Raw genomic sequence first — 17,803 nt, forward strand, 5'->3', positions numbered from 1 at the left:
AGTGTCACAAAGACAGAAAGAAAACAATTCAATCCCTGTGAAATGGGCAGTCACTGATCACATTTTTAAATAGCTTTTGGGCAGATTCTGATAAAATTATTGAGATTAGAGGGGTTCACCAGCCCATGCTCCCTCTCCCATTTGTTCTGGGTGTAATAATACATCCATGCTAGTGCACTGTGATTGCTGGGGCTTGGGGCACGTCAGGCAAATTATTTATCAGATCAGAAGAGGGTCTGTGAGCTGAAGAGGCAGCGAATGCGACAGCCTGGGGAGGGCTGGGAAAGGAAGGTGGTTGTTTCAGTGGGACTGTTTCTTACCCCTTCACAAGCCTGCAAGGCTTTATTCTCCTCCTGGGGCCAAGAAAAATGAATGTTTGGCAGAGAGAGGGCAGGTTCCTCACCCTGTGCTTGGCTGCTCAGGAGGGGCCCATCTCCCCAGAGCACTCAGCTGTGAGCTGAGCGCTCTGTAATTCTGAAAATCAGGCTACCAGCACACCAGACTGCATCTGAACTTAGGGAGACACCTCTCGAGGCTGCTGAGCCTGCAGAAGGGGATTGTGTTACCTTCTCCTACCTTGCAGGCAGCTGAGCAGTGTTAGAGCTGTGGTGCTCAGGAGGAGCCAGAGTTTTCCCTGTTTGCTGGGCAGCAGCTCATCCTGCCCAGGCACTGCCACAATGGCTCATCCTGCCCTGAAAGGGCCACAAAACATCAGGCACTGCTTAAGTCCAGCAGAGCTGCAGCCCCCAAAGTGTGCCACGTGTACGCCAGGACTTACCCCGGGTCAGCAGGGTGGCAGGAGCAGCACTGCCCAGAGGTCCTGGGGACTGTCATGCAGGAGCCAGTTCTGCCCAGGGCCAGCAGGATCCCAACCTCCTTCTGCCAGGGTACCACACTGGAGACCCTGCAAGTTCCTTCCTGGGACCCCTGTATGTGAAAACAGACATCTCAGCACCCAACTGCTGCCTTCCCACAGCAGCTCTGCAGTTCCTCTGCATTTAAATTTGTACACTCCATAAAAGTGGGGTGGAGAGTAAGAGGAGGTGATGGCAGTGGCCGTTTGCAGGGGGTTACCTGACTGTGACTGGCACTGTGAGGGCAGGGCTGGCAGTGCCAGCAGGAGAGACTGCAATAAAATGGGTCCAGCAGGCTGGGAAGCTGAGCAAACCACGTATTTAAGGACTGGGGCAAGCAGATAAATAGGGCACCCTGTCCTGTAACAGCATGGATTTCATCCATTCGTTTGCTCTGGCCTGGAAAAACAAAAAAAGTCTGAAAAGCAGCTCTGACAGGGAAGTTAGAAATTGTCTTTGGAGCAGGGCCTGCATTTTTGTTACCTGCTTCTGCAGCATTTGACCCAACAGAGCTTTTGCCTCCAGGTGCTGCAACAGCAAGTAAGAGCAGCAGTGATGGCACAGTGCTGCCACTGTGGCACTGTCCCAGTGTGTGACAGAACCTGGTGTGACAGAATGAGGATGGAAAAACTACTGGAAACAAGGCAGGAGGGAGACATGTACTCAGACCTCTCCCCTTGCAGGCCAGAGCCCAGGCAGGTCTCAGTATCCAGCCCTGGGTGTTACCACAGGGCTTTGTTCTCATGAAAAGCATTCAACCCACATGAAATGAAAACAAACACCCCAAACCTGAAGCATTGCCCCAGAGCATCCCCACCAACCAGAATTTTACAAGCTTCCCTGATGATTACAAAAAAAATCTCCTCAAACCCATCACTGCTGGATCCTACATGTGTTCTTTAGATCACTTTAGGGAGAAGCAGGTGAGACACCTCCACCAGCAGGCCCAGCCCCACATCCTGCATGGCCACACAGTGCATGGCCCCTCTGCTGCCCAGCCCAAACCCACCAGGGGCAGCTCCAGGTCAGGAGGGAGCCAGAACACTCCAGGTGGAGCTGGGCAGAGCTGACCAGGGGCAGCCAGGGTGTGCCTGTGGGGTGGATGTGCCCATGAGCCAGGCTGGGAGTGGCCAGCAGAGCGTGGGGCCAGTTTGGGACCCCCTGGCTTGGTGTAACCCCATTTTCAGCTCACCTCACTGTCACAGCTGCTTGTCCCCAGGCTGGGTGGGTCAAATAACTGCTCTTCAAGGCACAAAGCAACGTGCCAGAATCACCATTCTCGACTGAATTCGAGGACAGCATCCAGAGACTTTTTCCCACCTTGGCCCTGAACAGAAGTGCCAAGTGCTGGAGGGGTGATGAGTGATGCAAGGGAAGGAGATTTCCAGGATGAGCTCAAGGCTTCACGTCATTCAACTGGGAAAGAAGGATTAGGAATTTTTGTTTTAAATCATCATTTAACTGCTTTTATTGCAGCTGTTCTTGGCCATATTTCAGAATCCTCCTCTCAAATAAATGAAAACCAGGCAGAGGACTGGGCCCTCTGCCCGAGCGTGCAACAGTGCAGGTCGGATTCCTGCCTGGATGCTCACCAGGGTGCCATGCCCAGCTCTGCCCACTTCCAGCTTTCCAGCCTTTTGTAGCCTCTTGGGCCACGCAGGCTGTGCCCCACTTGGCTCTTGCAGCACATTCCTTATTTATGGGCTCCTCCTGGACATGGGACCTGTCAGCCTGTTCCCACTGCCCAGCTCAGCCCTCTCACATCACTGGTGCTCACAGCCCCCTCCCTCCCCCAGGACCCTGCTGTCCTGGGGGGACAAACTGCACTGCCCCAGTCAGACCCAGGACCCCTCTGCATCCATCCCCAGGCAGCCACAAAGAGGGACAACTGCCTGCTTTGCCAAGCCCAGAGGGCACGGGAGGCAGTGCTGGCAGCTGAGCCCACCTCCCCTGAGGCCCCAAGGGATGCAGCAGCCTGTGAGCCCAGCCCAGCTTCACAAGCTGGATGGAGATGCCCCACAAGGAAGCAGAGGTGCCTCTGCCTCAGATGCAGATCCTCAGGGATATGCTGTGCTCAGAAATGCTCTGCTGTGCTCACACCCCTTTAGTTTGGCATCAAGTATTTCCTGCTCACTTCAATAGCCCTGTAATTTTTTTCCCCTGGTGTCAAGATGGATGAATAATCTTTCTGGCTTTAGGACATACCAGAGCACCGGCCAGAATCCTCAGTCCCTCTGTATTCCAGAACAGGACAGCTTTTCCCACACTGCCATCCATGGATAGATCTTACACCTGTGTAATAACCGAGGGTATTTCCTTCCAAAGAAAGAAATATCTAACAAAGACTGGAAAATCCATATAATTAGACCAAGGAATCACTTCAAGGGCTGGCAACTTCATTTGAAAATGAGATGTCTGTATTGAGCACTGAACTGTTTTATTTCAGCATGGAAATCACCATTTCAGATCCTTTACTTTCAATAAACGAATACACAGAAGAAAATCCGGGCTATCAGCCCAGGCTTGTAACAATTCAGGGTTTTTCTTGGCTTTTCCAAGGGCATTTATTGCCAGAGTCTGAGATGCTGGCAGGATAAATCTGTAAGCCATGGAAATTACGAGTTTCATGACACACACAACTTATTCCAAACCCTTGACAATAAAATTAAACACAGGAAAGAGCCAGGACTTTCATCCAGCTCCTTAATTACCATCTGGAGTCTGGCAGCTGAAACAAGATCAGACTTTTCTATAGAAAAGAAAAAATAAATTTGCTATTACTGTGAGAGAAGAGATGGGACTGCACAAGGAGCTCAAGTGGAGACACGAACAGCCCAGTGCAGTCAGGATTTATCCCACTGGGGACATGCATCTCCCACTGGCTTCGGAAACCACCCACACAGAACTGCACAGCACCTCAGTGCAGCTCCTTCCAGCACAACACAAGGACCAAAGATACCTCACTTTTAGCTCTTATGAACTTTTTGAGACAGGATCCCTATTACAGGTATCTCAGTAGCACCCAGCAAAAACTCTTGCTTGTGATTAGGCCAAAGGAGGACAGACTCCTCCTCAGCAGATCCAGCTCAGTGGCACATCCTGGGTGCAGTGGGACCATCCCTTCATGTCCCCAGGACTTCTGGAAAATTATTGAAGGCGACATGAGGGAAAGCCTGCTGGGAACCACATCTTAACCAGGAAGATTTAGTCCAGGACTGGGACATGTTGGAGCAACCAGGACCTGCCAGGGGGGGTTTGCATGTGACAGATGTGAAATGCAAACACATCCTCTACGTGTCACAGGGACTGCTTCATGAGGCTGAAAATAGTTATCAGCCAAGTCATGTGCCAGAAAGAACATAAACAGAAAACAGATCCTGAATAGTCTAAATATTTTAACAACAATTTACAAGAGGTCTGAGGAAATTCTACAATCCTGCTCTTAGAATCAAAGCTGTGCCAGTTAAAACATCTGCCCAGGCTGGGAGAGGAGTGAAAGGTACAGTGAAAAGAGCCAACAAATGAAGAAAACCCCAGTGGTCTCTAAGAGAGGCCAGAAAAAGGCAAGAAACAAGGCCTGAAGAAAAAACCATTGTCATCAGGACGAGGAAGAAGTGACTTTAAATGCACCAGAGCCTTACACCAAGGCACAGACCTGCTGTTTGCCAAAATAAAGGTTTCAGAAACAACGGAGACAAAGCAGATGAGGTCAATAAACATTTTGGAGCTGCACTTGAGAAAAAGACAGGTGATAGCATATGAGGATGAAACACTCTCTATTTCAACAGTAACTCAGAGAAGCAGTTAACCAGTAATGAAAAAGCACAATATTAAAATGATGAGGTCTGAGTAATGTCCATCTAACAGTGTTAAAGGGGCTGGCCAAGAAACCAACCAGTGTCATCATTTTGGTTCCTCGTAAGTCTTGAAGTGTTGCCCAGATCCCACAGGTGCCACCTGTGAGTGTCACACACTGTCAGGGGGGTATAAAACACTTACATGCACTTGGGGGAAAACCTTTGGGTGGAGCTAAACTCAGGAACTGCTCCTTGCTGAGGACTGAAGGGACTGTGACTGTCTCTGCACAGCTCAGCTTTGGCTGCTCCTGCAGTGGGGACAGAACCTGCCTGTGCTGCTGCCCACGCCTGGCCAGCTGCCTCCCTGAGCTGGTTACCTGCTCCTTGCTGCCTTCTTACTGCTCTTCCCTTGTTATTTTCTGTTTGCAGTTGAAGAACTGATGGAGTAAGACAGAAGATCCCCAGGAAAAGGGTAAGTGAGGAATATCTTGTGTTTCACAGGGCAGCCTCATCTATCGTACGTGAACAAAACATTCCTAACCCCAGGCTCTGTCTTGCTTCTGCATATTGGGATTTATTTCCCCACCTCTTGCTTAGGGTGATGTGGCAGAGGAAGAACACCTGTGGCCCCTTCTAACCTTATTAATGGAAGTTATTTATAATGGTTTAATATTTTATAAAGATTACTGGCAGGAAAAGCGCCCTGTGTGCATTCCAGAGCATGGCTGATGTATTCATTTTGAATATAAACACTGCAGGTTCAACAAGAGCTGGCTCTGTATGCAGGGAAACACCAGCAACACACTGCCACTGGAGAGTCTGCCCCTCAGCTCTGGGCCTCCCTGTCTTGAGTCAAAAAGGGTAAAAGCAGCAAGTAACAGTTATGAAGCTCGGGGAAAAAGAAAAAAGTAATGACTTATGGAAGAATGGCACCGTTCATCCTTTTCCATCCTGCTTTTCCCAAAGCAGTGAAATCTCTGGAACAGCAAAATGTGTTCAGCAGCAAGGGATGCAGGAGGAAGGGCTGATTTTGGGTGGTGCTTAGAGAGTGGGTTTCAGGATGAATGATGACTGAACTAACCAGGTCACAGATTGGAGTGCCAGGGTCAGGGTCAGGTTTGCAACCCCGTGTGCCTTTGGGCAAGTTCCTCAAGATGTCTCAGTGCTTGTCTGAGTAAAACACACTTGGCTGCCGGTTTTTTTTAAATGATCTGTCAGTGAGTCTTTCCTGCATGCCCCAGACCTGCCAAATCCCTGCTGCTGACACCCTCTGTTTATTTACAGATGGACATTGGTGCCAGGCAGCTCAAACAAGGCTTTTAGCAGTCCAGGAACACCACAGAGACAATGAGAGTTCGCCTCAAAGGGGATGTGATCTGCACCCTCCTCCTGCTGGTAGCACTTTGCTCTTTACTCTACTCCCAGCTGGAACATTTAGTCCCAGCAGGAAACAAGGAGCCAACACAGAAGAAGCCTCCAGCAACCCCAAAAGTATCCTCAGATCCCCGAGCACCTCAGAGACTGATGCCAGCAGAGGCAACAGCACCCAGACCCCAAGTTACCCCTGTCATTAGACGAGCAGAAGTGGCCAAGAACAGGGTCCAAGCTACAACTCCCCCCCCGCTGACTGATTCTGCCTTCAACTTCCAGCACTATCTCCTCAACAAGGACAAGAGGAACTTCAACCTCCTCATCAACCAGCCCAGGAAATGCCGGAAAACACCTGGGGGGCCCTTTCTGCTCATTGCCATCAAATCGGTGGTTGAAGACTTTGACAGGCGCGAGATCGTCCGGAAAACTTGGGGCAGGGAGGGTTTGGTGACCGGGGAGCAGATCCAGCGAGTGTTCCTCCTGGGAACACCAAAGAACAGGACAGTGCTGGCCACGTGGGAGACCCTGATCCACCAGGAGAGTCAGACATACCGGGACATTCTGCTCTGGGACTTCATGGACACTTTCTTCAACCTGACCCTGAAGGAGATCCACTTCCTGAGCTGGGCTGCCGAGTTCTGCCACGACGTCAAGTTCATTTTTAAAGGGGACGCCGACGTCTTTGTCAACATTGAGAACATTGTTGATTTCCTCAAGAGACACGACCCCACTGAGGACCTCTTTGTTGGGGACATCATCTACAATGCCCGTCCCATCCGCGCCCGGAAGAGCAAATATTACATCCCCGAGACCATGTACGGGCTCAGCATCTACCCGGCCTACGCGGGGGGAGGAGGGTTCCTGCTCTCCAGCCGCACCATGGGGAGGCTCTCGAGGGCGTGCAGGGAGGTGGAACTCTTCCCCATCGACGACGTCTTCTTGGGCATGTGCTTACAGAGGATCAACCTCAAGCCCATTTTGCATGAAGGGTTCAAGACCTTTGGCATTGTCAAGCCTTCTGCTGCCCCACACCTACAGACATTTGATCCCTGCTTTTACAAGGATCTCATGGTAGTTCACAGCCTGAAAGTTGCCGAGATCTGGCTGATGTGGAACCTGCTCCACAGCCCACGTCTCTCCTGCACTCAGAAGAAACAAGTGAAAAAGCCTTTCCAGTGGAAAAAGAAAGCTCAAACCACAGCACAAACATCACCCCTGAGATGATGCAGGCAGACTGCAGCACAAACACACAGCAAACCAGCTGAGAAAGGGAACCTGGAGCTGGAACAGCCCAACAAACCAACTGCACAAGTATTTTAGCACATCTTATTGTTAAGAGAACACAGCAAACAACTGCAGGAATTTGCCCAAATTCCACATTTGCACACACATGTCATGTAGGTTCTCCTCTATTAATGAGTCCAAATAATCATAGCAATATATGTAATTTATTATTATTTATTAGGATTATACTAGTGCTTAGTGGGACACTGTGTAAAAGGACACTGAAAAATGCAGTCCTTGGAGGTTTTTCAGCATTGTCAGAAATGTGAGAAATGAAAGAAGATACAAAGTAAGAGCACAGACACCAGGGAGCACAGGGATCATTGTCAGCTTGCTACTTGACTTGGACTCATTGACAAATGACCAAACAGTAACGAGAGTAAAGGAAATCAGGCCACCTCAGCTGGGCTCAGCTGGAATCACTGCTGCCTGGCTGGTTTTCTGGAGGCCTTGGGAGAACAACTGAGAGCTGCTGAAATGGGGGCCTGTATGGTGCAGACTGTGGATTAGAAGGAATCAAACTGGGTGCTGATGCTGGCTGAGCACAGGACAGGTACACAGAAAACTGGGAAGGAACAGACTTCCAAAGGGCCTCTAAAGAAGGACAAGGACTCTGAGCCTCTAAGCCTTGATCTTCTGTTACTCCCAGCACTCCTCTGTTCAAACACCTGCTCCACTGACACACTCAGGACTCTGAGGGCCAGTTTTTGACACTTCCCTGAGCTCAGGCTCTCTGCACTGTGCTGACTGACATTCAGTGAAAACTCAAAAGTCATCCAGCAGTTTTTGATTGCTCTCACCAGCTGATCCACATCTTCAGAAGGTTTGACTCTAGAGATCCTCTGGCCTTTGCTTTTAAGGGTAAAACCACACAGAGCTGCTGCTTGCGTCACATCTGGGAGCTGCTTCAGACCAGAGAACAACTTGTCAATGGACTGGGCTGCTTTCTCTAGACCTCTTGCTTGGCACACAGGCAGCTGCAAAGAGCAGCCAAGACTTTTCATGCTGCTGTGGGTGTCGTGAAGGGAAAAAGTACTTTTCAGACCAAAGGGCTTCAGAATAAAAGCCCGTCTAAATTTATTGCAAGAAATCAAACCACACAGCAATCTTTCTGCTGAGATTTCCAAGGTCCAGTCAGTAACTTCTTAACTATTTTAAGCATCAGACAAGAACACTGGATTACATGCTTTTTCAAAGAATAGTGAATACTTTGCATTTTGTTTTTTCCAACAGTAGACTACCTTAAAAGAATATCCTTTCTTTAGACATCAGAGCAGAAGTAAATTCCTCTAAATCAGGGTTAAAAAGCTACTAAATTCATGGGGCAAAGAGCCTGAATTAACCTTTGATACTGTGTTTGTTAGTTCTTTTGCAGTTTTTTCCCTTTAAAAAAAAACAACTCCTATCCATCAGAGAAGCCCCAGTGCCACATGAACACAGCTTCAGAGGAAATTACTATCAGTCATAAACATCCAGGAAGCTGCTGTCCCTTGAACAGAGCCTGCAGCAGCTGCATTCCATCCCTGTGTAGAACCTTCCTCCCCCCAGGCAGCAGTTCAGGCTCAGTGCTTGTCCCAGCTGTGCACACCACGGAGCACTGGGACACTGCTGGTACCCACTGGGACATTATAAGCAACAGTCTCACATTTTCTTCATCTTCACCATGAATTTAAGCCTTACAGTAATGTATTTCCAAGGAGAGGTCAGCTGTATAGGAATCAAAAGATTCCTACATTTGGGATCTTTCCAAGATGTGATCCTGAAACACAAAATGCTCATGTGAGCTGCACAAGGAGCTCTGCAGGGAGTGGAACTAAGCCAGAGCCTTGCTGGTGGGAGAAAGTCACCCTTGCCCCTGTCTGCTACCATGTGTGATACTTGTGTATTTGTGAGCTTGTACAAGAATGTATTACCTGTGATTAGTTTACAGTTTTGGAGGTTATTTATACCATAATTAAAAGACAGCATGCAGACATGCCTCTGGATGTTGGAGTGAGTCTGTCAAGAACACCTGCACACATGTTGTAAGACTGATACCACAGGGATTCTTCAGGAAGACATTAACATGAAAAATACATTATTCATTATTTTGGATAACTTGGTCTTTCCTTGTGCTGGACTTGATTTAATGGCAATGACAGAAAAATAAACATGGCTTACCTTCCCATTTCCCACAGGGCAGATGTTCAGGTTCAGCAGTCCTTAGTAAGGTCTTCCTTTTAAGCCTGGAGATGCACAGATTGGCTCCTCCCTCTATACTGTCTTCAGATCTGCAATCTACCACAACACAGCAATAATGAGTGCATTTTGTCCCAGATCAAAGTTGCTGCCCAACATCTGTGTTGACACAGCCTGTGCCAGCACATACCCTGAGAGCTGGCAGAGCCCAGACCAGAGCAAACTGTTTACTCCAGTCTCAGGCTGGGGAACAGCTCATTTCTTTTATCCAGTGATTACTAAATCGAGTCTCTGTTAAGGAAAGATACATCTGCTTTTGTTCTCCAGCCTCTGCTGCATGGCCTGTTTGACCTGGCTTTAAGTTCCCACTTGCTTCTGCAGTTGAGCAGGAAGTTCCCAGCCCTGTGTGTGAGCTCTGGGGATGCTGGAGAACAGGGCTCAGCCCCTGCAGTTCATGACATTCCACTTACTGCTGCAGCAGGCAAAAAATCTTGGACTTCACACAAGCTGGAGATTGTTTCCTAGAAGATAAGGGTCTTTTCAGAAAATCCTAAACCCTTAGGTGTGCATGAGAGCTGGCAGGAAGGACCCTCTACTGACTTCTCTGATGCACCTCAGAAAAACAAAACCATCCATTTCAGAGTGACATTCTGAGTATCTTTAATTAACTGGCTAATTCAACACACCAGTCATGTCTGCTAAAAAGCCTTGCTTGGCAATTTTTTTTCATGACTAACCCATGATGAGAAAACATAAAAACATCCCAAGTGGGTTCCACCAGTAGCAAGAAAAAGCAAAGCAGACTTTCTCAGGACAGGCATAGACTTCTGAAATTAATAAAGTACAGTAGGTTTTATTGAATCCCAGGGATCCACACAGAGTCATGTTTTATTCCTACTGTACGTAAGTAGCCAGATTTGGTCACTCTGACGAGCAGAGCTGGCTTGAACCTCACATTCAACACCTCCGAGTGCGTCTCTGGACACGGGAACTGGCAGTGAGTGCCAAGATCCGTCAGTCAGTCAAGCCACTGCAGGCTCAGCATCATCAAACAGAAAGCCAAAGATGGCTTGAGCAATGGAGTGGTAAAATCTTGTTCTTCCTGTCTGCAGTTTAATTATTCATCTCTCTGCAGCAGGTTCTCGGAAGCAAAGCCCAACTGCAAATTCAAACAGTACAAAATAATCAAACAGCTCCGAGAACCCTCACTGAATGTTAGCACGGGGAACACTCCCTGGGGAGTGCTGGAAGACCATCAGATCAGAGAGAAAGAGTCCAGCCCAGAGCCCAGCCTGAAGAACTGCCAGTCTCCTGGGCTGTACCTCTTCCAGCTGGAGCTGCAGGTCTCGGCAGCCCAGAAAATGTCCTCATTTCTTAACGATGCCACTGACTCCATGGACAGTGTTAAAAACCAGTAGAACTTTTAAATACAACTTGTCATTACTTTCTAGGCTTATGGTCAGTAAGAAAACCATAGTGAGACATGAGAGGGGAAAGTAAACCCCAAAGAAGCACATCTGAGTCTCTCCAAGAGTGGGAAACAGGTCCTCCACCATTCCTGACCAGCCCAATGCTCCCTCCAATCCATCCAAACCCAGCTCACGGATCTTCTCTCTCTCTCTCCCTCACTTTCCCAGCCCATCTGTTGAGAAGCCCTGTGCTAAAAACAGGGGAAAAGTACAAAATCACACAGGTCTGCAGTGACAGCCTTGTCCCAGGGGCTGACTGAGCTGAGTGGGAATCAAGGCATGATATTAAAACAAATGGTGCCTGTAGCCATGGGAGCAGAAGAAAGGGGTGAAATGACCTCCACAGCCTCTATACTTGTGGGTGCAACAGAGCTACCAGTGAGGGGTGGGGTGAACTCGGGATTTCAGGGCTGCAGTTCTAGGAGAGATGAGCAGAGGTGAAAAGGGAATACAGTGAATCAGTGTTTTGATTATTTAGTTGATTAGACTGCACATTGCATAATCATGCAGGGGTTTTTGTGATTGGTATTTACACTAAATGTCTCTCTGAAGGATAATAATACTGGCATGAAACTTATGCACTCAGTGGAATATCTAGTGTAGGTGTGAAACATCAAGGCATTTAACACCAGCTTCCAGAATTGCAATATGCAGTACTTTAAAATAACTGAAGGAGTAACATTTAAAGGGGAATTCATTAGTGTATCAAAGAGAAAAGATTACATGAAATCATTACAACCAGTCCAGAACAAAAGTTACTGTTACAATGCTGTCTTACACCACAGTGAGTGACCTGCTCTGCAAACTCCAGCTTACCTTTCCTGCTGTTTCAAGCACTTGGTATTCCCAGATTAGGAGAAGGAATGATTTTGCCTGCTGGAAAAACAAACATCCCTGCAAACACCACAAAAGCGTTGGATGTAAGGTTTGGCAGACAGGACATTTAAACAGTGACTTTACTATTTACAGCAAAAGTTCACATAGGTAAAGAATATATTTAAGTTGCCCCCAAGCCCCCCAGGTAACACAGCCCAGCAAAACCAAATCCCTTCGTGGTGCAGTTTTCACTCTGAACTGGTTCCACCATGGCCCGTGACAAAGCCCCCTGATTCACTAACTCCTACTCACTTCTCCCTGTTTTGCTTCAACCTTCTCTCTGAAACATCCTGGGCCACTAAAAGAACCTTTACATGAAAAGAACCAACCAGAACTAACCCGTACTTTAACTCCCCAGGTACACAAAGTGAGGCATTTACTTGGCTCCATGTGCTGTGTCAGGTTATGTGTGACAGAGTCACAGAGGAGGCTTTGCATTGGTGTACTCACACTAAAAAAAAAAAAAGAAAAAAAAAAGAAAAAACAAGGTGTTCATTGGGCAAAAGTTGAAAAGGACCACCTGTAACTAGCATGGAATAATGTTTCTTACAGCATGACACCAAGAATTATTCCAAACTCAAAGACTTATGAAACACAACCAGCCCATGTGAAATTGTGTCAAATCAGACAACTTGGTCCTTGCCCAAACACTCTGAAGCAAGAAAGCACTGAGGGCTTGGACACAGCACTTCTTTCCTGGAAGAGCCACACTGACTCACACCTGCAGGTTCACTCTCAATATACACTTTGAGCCATCAAACACAAAACCTCACACAAGTCCAACTTGGCAGTTAAGTGACTAACAGGCTCTAACAACAGGTAGAAACCCATGTGAAGTGGGCAGCAACACCCAGGGTGTCCCTTTGGAAAACACCAGCTGGCCCCTCACCTCCAGCCAGCCCCCAGAACGATGAGTCACCATCTTCTCGGAATGCTGAGCCCCAGGAAAGATTTTGTTTTAAACAGGTTTGATGGGAGCTCTGGAATATGAACCATCATGAGCACATGAATCAGTTCTCACACACCACCTGATTACTATTTCAGCAAAAAAATCTGTTTAGAATTACAAGTGTGACAGCTCCCAGCAACAGCAGATTGGGTTTTCTCTACAGGAACTGCATTTTGGGGAACAGAGGGTTCTAGTATTACACAGCAGCACTGATCTATGTAGCACTGCCTGTAGTCTTCACGGGAGCCCAGGGACTGCTTGCAGGCCTGAAGAACACAGGAAGAAATGTCAGCTTCACCTCCAAAAAGAAGGGCAGTTTTATTAGGTGTAAACAAATGAAATTCTGTGGAAAATACTGCAATATTCAAGTTAAGCAGACATACACACATAAACTCTTCATTTCTTCACAAAGGAAAAAGGCACACATCAAAATATGCACTGTGTGTTTTATTAAAAATGCAATTGTACTTAACTTTATATCAAACAGTTTTATCATATGAAACCAAAACGATGGACCAATGCACATGTTGCCAACATGCAGGATCTGTATCAAACCACACATAATTCTGAGAAGGAACAAGGGCACCTGCTGAGATGGGATCTGATGCAGCCCAAACCTCATTTCCTTGGGAGGGGAAGGTGATGATCCCCTGGCAGAGCTGGAGGTGGCACACACTGCACCCTGAGCAGCCCTGTGCACAGAACACCTTCTGGTTCACACAAACTGCCTTGTGCCAGCCCCTCCTCCTTGTCACACTCCCTTCCTCACCTTCTCCCCAGAGCTCCTCTGTTCCCTACTCCTTGCTCTCTTCTTTCTGGTGCTTCAAAACCACCATCAGTCCCCTCCACCCATTCCTAAACTCTTCATGCCAGCAAGTCCTTAGCTGCTCCTCAGCAGCTTCCCTAATGCTTTAGCACAGGAAGAGCTTTGGCTTTGTTCAGGCCAAATAGGAGCAAACATCTCAGAGGAGTGACCTGGGAACAGCTGCATTCACAAGGGAAGGGTGAGGAGACCCAGAGGAGCTGCTCCAATCTCCCTGGGTGCTCCTTCAGATCTGCCTCTCCCCAGAGTCAAAGGCTTTGTGCTCAGCCCAGCAGCAGCCAGCAGGTAAAGCTGCCTTTTATTTTTTGTCTGTGCAGAGAAATTTCCAGTATGAAGGGACTGACCTAGAGAAGAATCTGGGTTGTCAGGAGAGCACTGTTTTAGTCACTTGGACACACGAGAGCATTACAAGTGAAGGTGGGAGTCCCAGGAATTGTTACACACCTTTGGTGCTGCTCCTGCCCTAAGGCTCAGGGTGCATGTTACAGCAGCAGGCCTGACCTCACTCTTCTGAAGAATTTCAACTGAATATGCTTGAGAGAAGCATCTTGGCAGCATCTGCATAGCCATTAGTCAAATATTCCCATCAAGGATTTATCTCCTCTTGCAGCTTTTGTGGAGCCTTCATTAGAAAAGGATTAATTAAAATTAATTGAAGTCAGCATCAGGATTGCTGTCATATTTTAGCAACAAGAATAAGCACGCACACCATCTCAATTCAGAGATCACAAAATCCTGCAGGAGCACACTGAGCCAAGCACTAAGCAAGGTCATTTTACATTCCAGCACCCAGGGATGTGCGAGGAGGGCCAGGTGCTGTACCCTGCATTACACAGCCAGTGTGGAGGAATGGAAACAGGAGTCCCACTCCTTACCCCCTGTCCTTATGCCTGCAGGCTCTGCAGACTCCACGTGCTCTCCTGAAGCACCTCGGGCAGGAGAACACAGGATGAGAATTCCCATTTGCTGCTGTCACTGCAGGCATTCCCTCCCTCCCTCCCTCCCACTGGGCAACATTCACACTCCTGGAAACTCCATCCATCCCCATGATCCCAACAGCAGACAGGAGCAGAACAACTGCCCTTGTGAGCACAGTGAGAACCCACCGGGCCATCCCCCAGAGTCACACCGACCTTCCACACCTCGGGGCCAACACTTATAAAACACTTTAATGGATCTGCCAGGAAACAGACTGCAAGTTGTTAGCTACTGTTTCTTTGGAGAACACACTGAATTGGCTATAGAGGAACAACACTAGTCAGGTACTTCAAATATGATCTCTGAAAGACAGTAAAATAAAAAGAACTATTTGATAAGAAAAAAAAAGCAAGAACATCCGTGATTTTATTACAAAAACACCCAGCAACTGTATTTAACACAAAAACAGTAACTGAGAGTCTCTTTTTATTTTTTCTTTCAGTGTACATGCTCATTATTATTCCATTTAATTTACAGAAGGGCTATGTAAAATGAAATTAAAATTAGAGAGGAAACAAAAAGGAAGGTTGAGGCATAGAATTTTCTTAGCAAGCAACGATCACGGGAGACAGCACAGATTGAACAGGGATTCAACAGGAGTGACACCTAGGGATAAAGGTAAACAGTAACTTTTTCCTTATCCATTAGATTTTCCATGGGGCTTTTTTGTTTGTTTTAGCAAAACAGTTTAGAGTATCACAGTATACAGGAAGACTAAATGGCAAAGAACATCTCACACACACACACATTTATCCCTGCTACTGGTCCAGGATCCAAAACTTCAGTTAACATTCGATTTCCTATCTCTCATTCATTGATAAACTATACAGGATTACACTGTACATGGAGTTAAAATTACAAAAATGTCATATTTACAAAAATCTGTACACACATAGTAAAACTCACAAAATTGTCATCTATGTATCACAAGTTGCGACACCAAAATATTAAAAATGGGATAAAATTATACATTTCTCTTGTCCATTTTTAAAAAGGGTTCATTGTTTCAAAGACAGACCATCTATTTCTCCCAAATAAGACTGGTAAGAGAACTAGAAACCTAAAGTATCCTCCTGGGATAAAATGTCGCGAGCAGCATCTCCCAACTAGAAAGAAGCCTCTATCCTGTCTGCTGGGGTGGGGTGTGCAGTTAGCATATATGTACAGAAATGGTGGAACTACAGCAAGGATGTCTTTGGCTAAACCTTTGGCATAAATTAAAATCACACATCAGAAGTTACAGAAAAGGTTTTCCTGGTGATGGCAGAACTCGGGGATTTCTGTCTGAGATACCATTATATACAGCTCCTCTTTCTCTAAGGAAACAGAGTAGGAATAAAGGATTTTGCAACAGAGGCAAATGAGGCAACATTATTTCTTTGTGAAATTTTTCACTAGTATGAAAAATTGTATCAAATCTTTTCACTAAAACATAATTCAATCATAGAAACAACTTCTTCCAGAATTATTTTTTTTTTTGAAACTGCGTATGAAAAAAATTAGTAAACCAGCCATGAAAGAAAAAAATTGTATCAGCATATCAAGTACATATTAGTGCAGGAAGGTGGATAAATCTGATCCACTGTATAAATAAGCTTTATGCGCAGTGTACATTAAATAACCATCACACCCCACTCACACCCAGTACACAGATGCTCCTCAGTGAAGATAAACATTTATCAAGTAATTAAAGTGTATGTAGTGCAAATGTTACAACCAAGTATTATGCACATGCTACTTGCTTGGTTTAAAGTTACACAAAGATGTGGTGCCTGAAATCATGGACATATATACATCCTTGTCACACTTGGTACAATGTCCTAAGCCACAGAAATACCGATGTGTTTATATCTATATATATATACACACACGTTTTTCTTAAAATGTGACCACCACATCAATACAGTAACACAAACAGACTAAAATCAATACCTGCTTCCAGATGCTCCAAGGCTCAGAAAGTTTGTGCTTCTAACTCTTGCAGTCATTATGTGCCCCTCTTCCATTTCCCCCTTCTGCCAGCTGAGAAGGGGGGACAGTCTCTTCAGGTCTGTGCTGCATAGGATGAGGGCAACGGAGAGGAATAAACGACGGCACAGGCACCTAAGCTGCTTTCCTCCAGCAACAGTTCCATGCCCCATGATGAAGGGTTGAGAGAATCCCCTCTCCACACCGCTCCTGGGTGGAAAGGCTTATTGAAAAAAAAAAATAAATCATAACGTGCTTTCCATATTATAAGTGGCAGCAAATCAAGGCACGCTGTACTAATTGTGTAGCATTGAGATTAGCTGACTCTGCAGGGGAGGCTCACTGGGGAAGGTCCGACGTCCTCAGCTGGCTGCTGGGCCGCGTGGGGCCGTACAGGGTGACAGAGGCTATGTGATTATTCTGCATCACCTGCAAAGGCACAGCAGGACAAGGGCGAGTTAAAAGCACTGGTACAGGGGACAGAAACCCAGAAGGGTGAAAGTGGTGAATATGGAACTGATCCGCCCGGAAAAAGAAATCCCAACGCCAGAAAGCAAGTGCTTGGCTGGTTCCCAAAAACAGTGCCTGGATTTCTGTGACACAGCTAAACACCAGCATGCTCCACCACTGCTCAGAGCCACGGCCATGTACCTCCTGCTGGCTGGAGTTCCAGGTGACAAAGTTCCAGCTTTAACATGCAAATGTGCAACCTCAGAGAAGAGCTTGGAAAGTCACCTCTTTCTGCCAGTGGGCACTAAAAATATGGCCACTCCCAAGCACTGGCTTTTATCACAACGGGGAGTAAGAGGCCACCCATAACAACAGCAGACTCTTCACCCTCCCCTGCTCAGACAAAAATCAAGGTTTTTTCCTAACCTCAAAGATCATTCGTTGCAGTCCAAAGCAAAACGTTGACCCAAATGGGTTAGTGTTGTTCGGAGATGATGACCTGGGCAGGAAAGAGGGGAAAAGAAGAATTTAAAAATGCATGTGGGAGGATCAGAAACCCCTCAGGGAAGAAGAACTACTCAGTCATGTAAGGTAAATTACAGCATCTTTATCATGGTTTTCATCAAAAGAAAGTAAATCTACATTATCCCACTGCTAGACTCCAAGTGAGCCAGAGGACAGCTCTGCTTGATGGTAGAGCCATTATTAATACTCAGGGAGAAAGTAATCAAAAAGCTACTAGTGACCTCTACAGGAAAACTCTCTTGCACTTCACTTGAACAGGAAGAACCCTAAAAATAAATAGA

General features: G+C 46.7%; 2 protein-coding genes and 1 long non-coding RNA gene across 4 annotated transcripts in view; 1 reads left to right on the forward strand and 2 right to left on the reverse strand.

Annotated features, from left to right (window-relative positions):
- Nucleotides 1-788: 788 nt before the first annotated feature.
- On the reverse strand, nt 789-12,811 carry LOC108641368. The gene is made up of 5 exons (XR_001921949.2): nt 12,719-12,811; nt 11,770-11,847; nt 9,467-9,583; nt 2,047-2,270; nt 789-927 (listed from the first exon to the last, which is right to left on the reverse strand). It is a non-coding gene; the product is annotated as an uncharacterized LOC108641368 (long non-coding RNA).
- Nucleotides 4,922-9,277, forward strand: B3GNT9 (UDP-GlcNAc:betaGal beta-1,3-N-acetylglucosaminyltransferase 9). Its single transcript, XM_018082533.3, has 2 exons — nt 4,922-5,123; nt 5,936-9,277. Exon 2 carries the CDS (start codon nt 5,999-6,001, stop codon nt 7,244-7,246), a length of 1,248 nt encoding a protein of 415 aa, XP_017938022.1. The 5' UTR covers nt 4,922-5,123; nt 5,936-5,998; the 3' UTR covers nt 7,247-9,277.
- A 2,141-nt stretch (nt 12,812-14,952) lies between the features above and the next one.
- Nucleotides 14,953-17,803, reverse strand: part of CUNH16orf70 (chromosome unknown C16orf70 homolog) — a 33,313-nt gene continuing 30,462 nt past the window's right edge. The window contains exons 16-19 of one of the 2 annotated variants that reach the window (XM_018082506.2): nt 17,424-17,496; nt 16,891-16,976; nt 16,512-16,770; nt 14,988-15,185 (exon numbers count right to left, since the gene is read on the reverse strand). In XM_018082506.2, the coding sequence (XP_017937995.1) occupies nt 16,683-16,770; nt 16,891-16,976; nt 17,424-17,496 (247 nt within the window). In that variant the 3' untranslated portion in view covers nt 14,988-15,185; nt 16,512-16,682. Of the gene's footprint in view, nt 16,977-17,423; nt 17,497-17,803 lie in introns of both variants that reach the window. The other variant, XM_018082517.2, reaches the window with a different exon arrangement.

The sequence above is a fragment of the Manacus vitellinus genome, unplaced genomic scaffold, assembly GCF_001715985.3.
Source record: "Manacus vitellinus isolate BGI_N305 unplaced genomic scaffold, ASM171598v3 scaffold_10_pilon, whole genome shotgun sequence".
NCBI classification, from domain to species: Eukaryota; Metazoa; Chordata; class Aves; order Passeriformes; family Pipridae; genus Manacus; species Manacus vitellinus.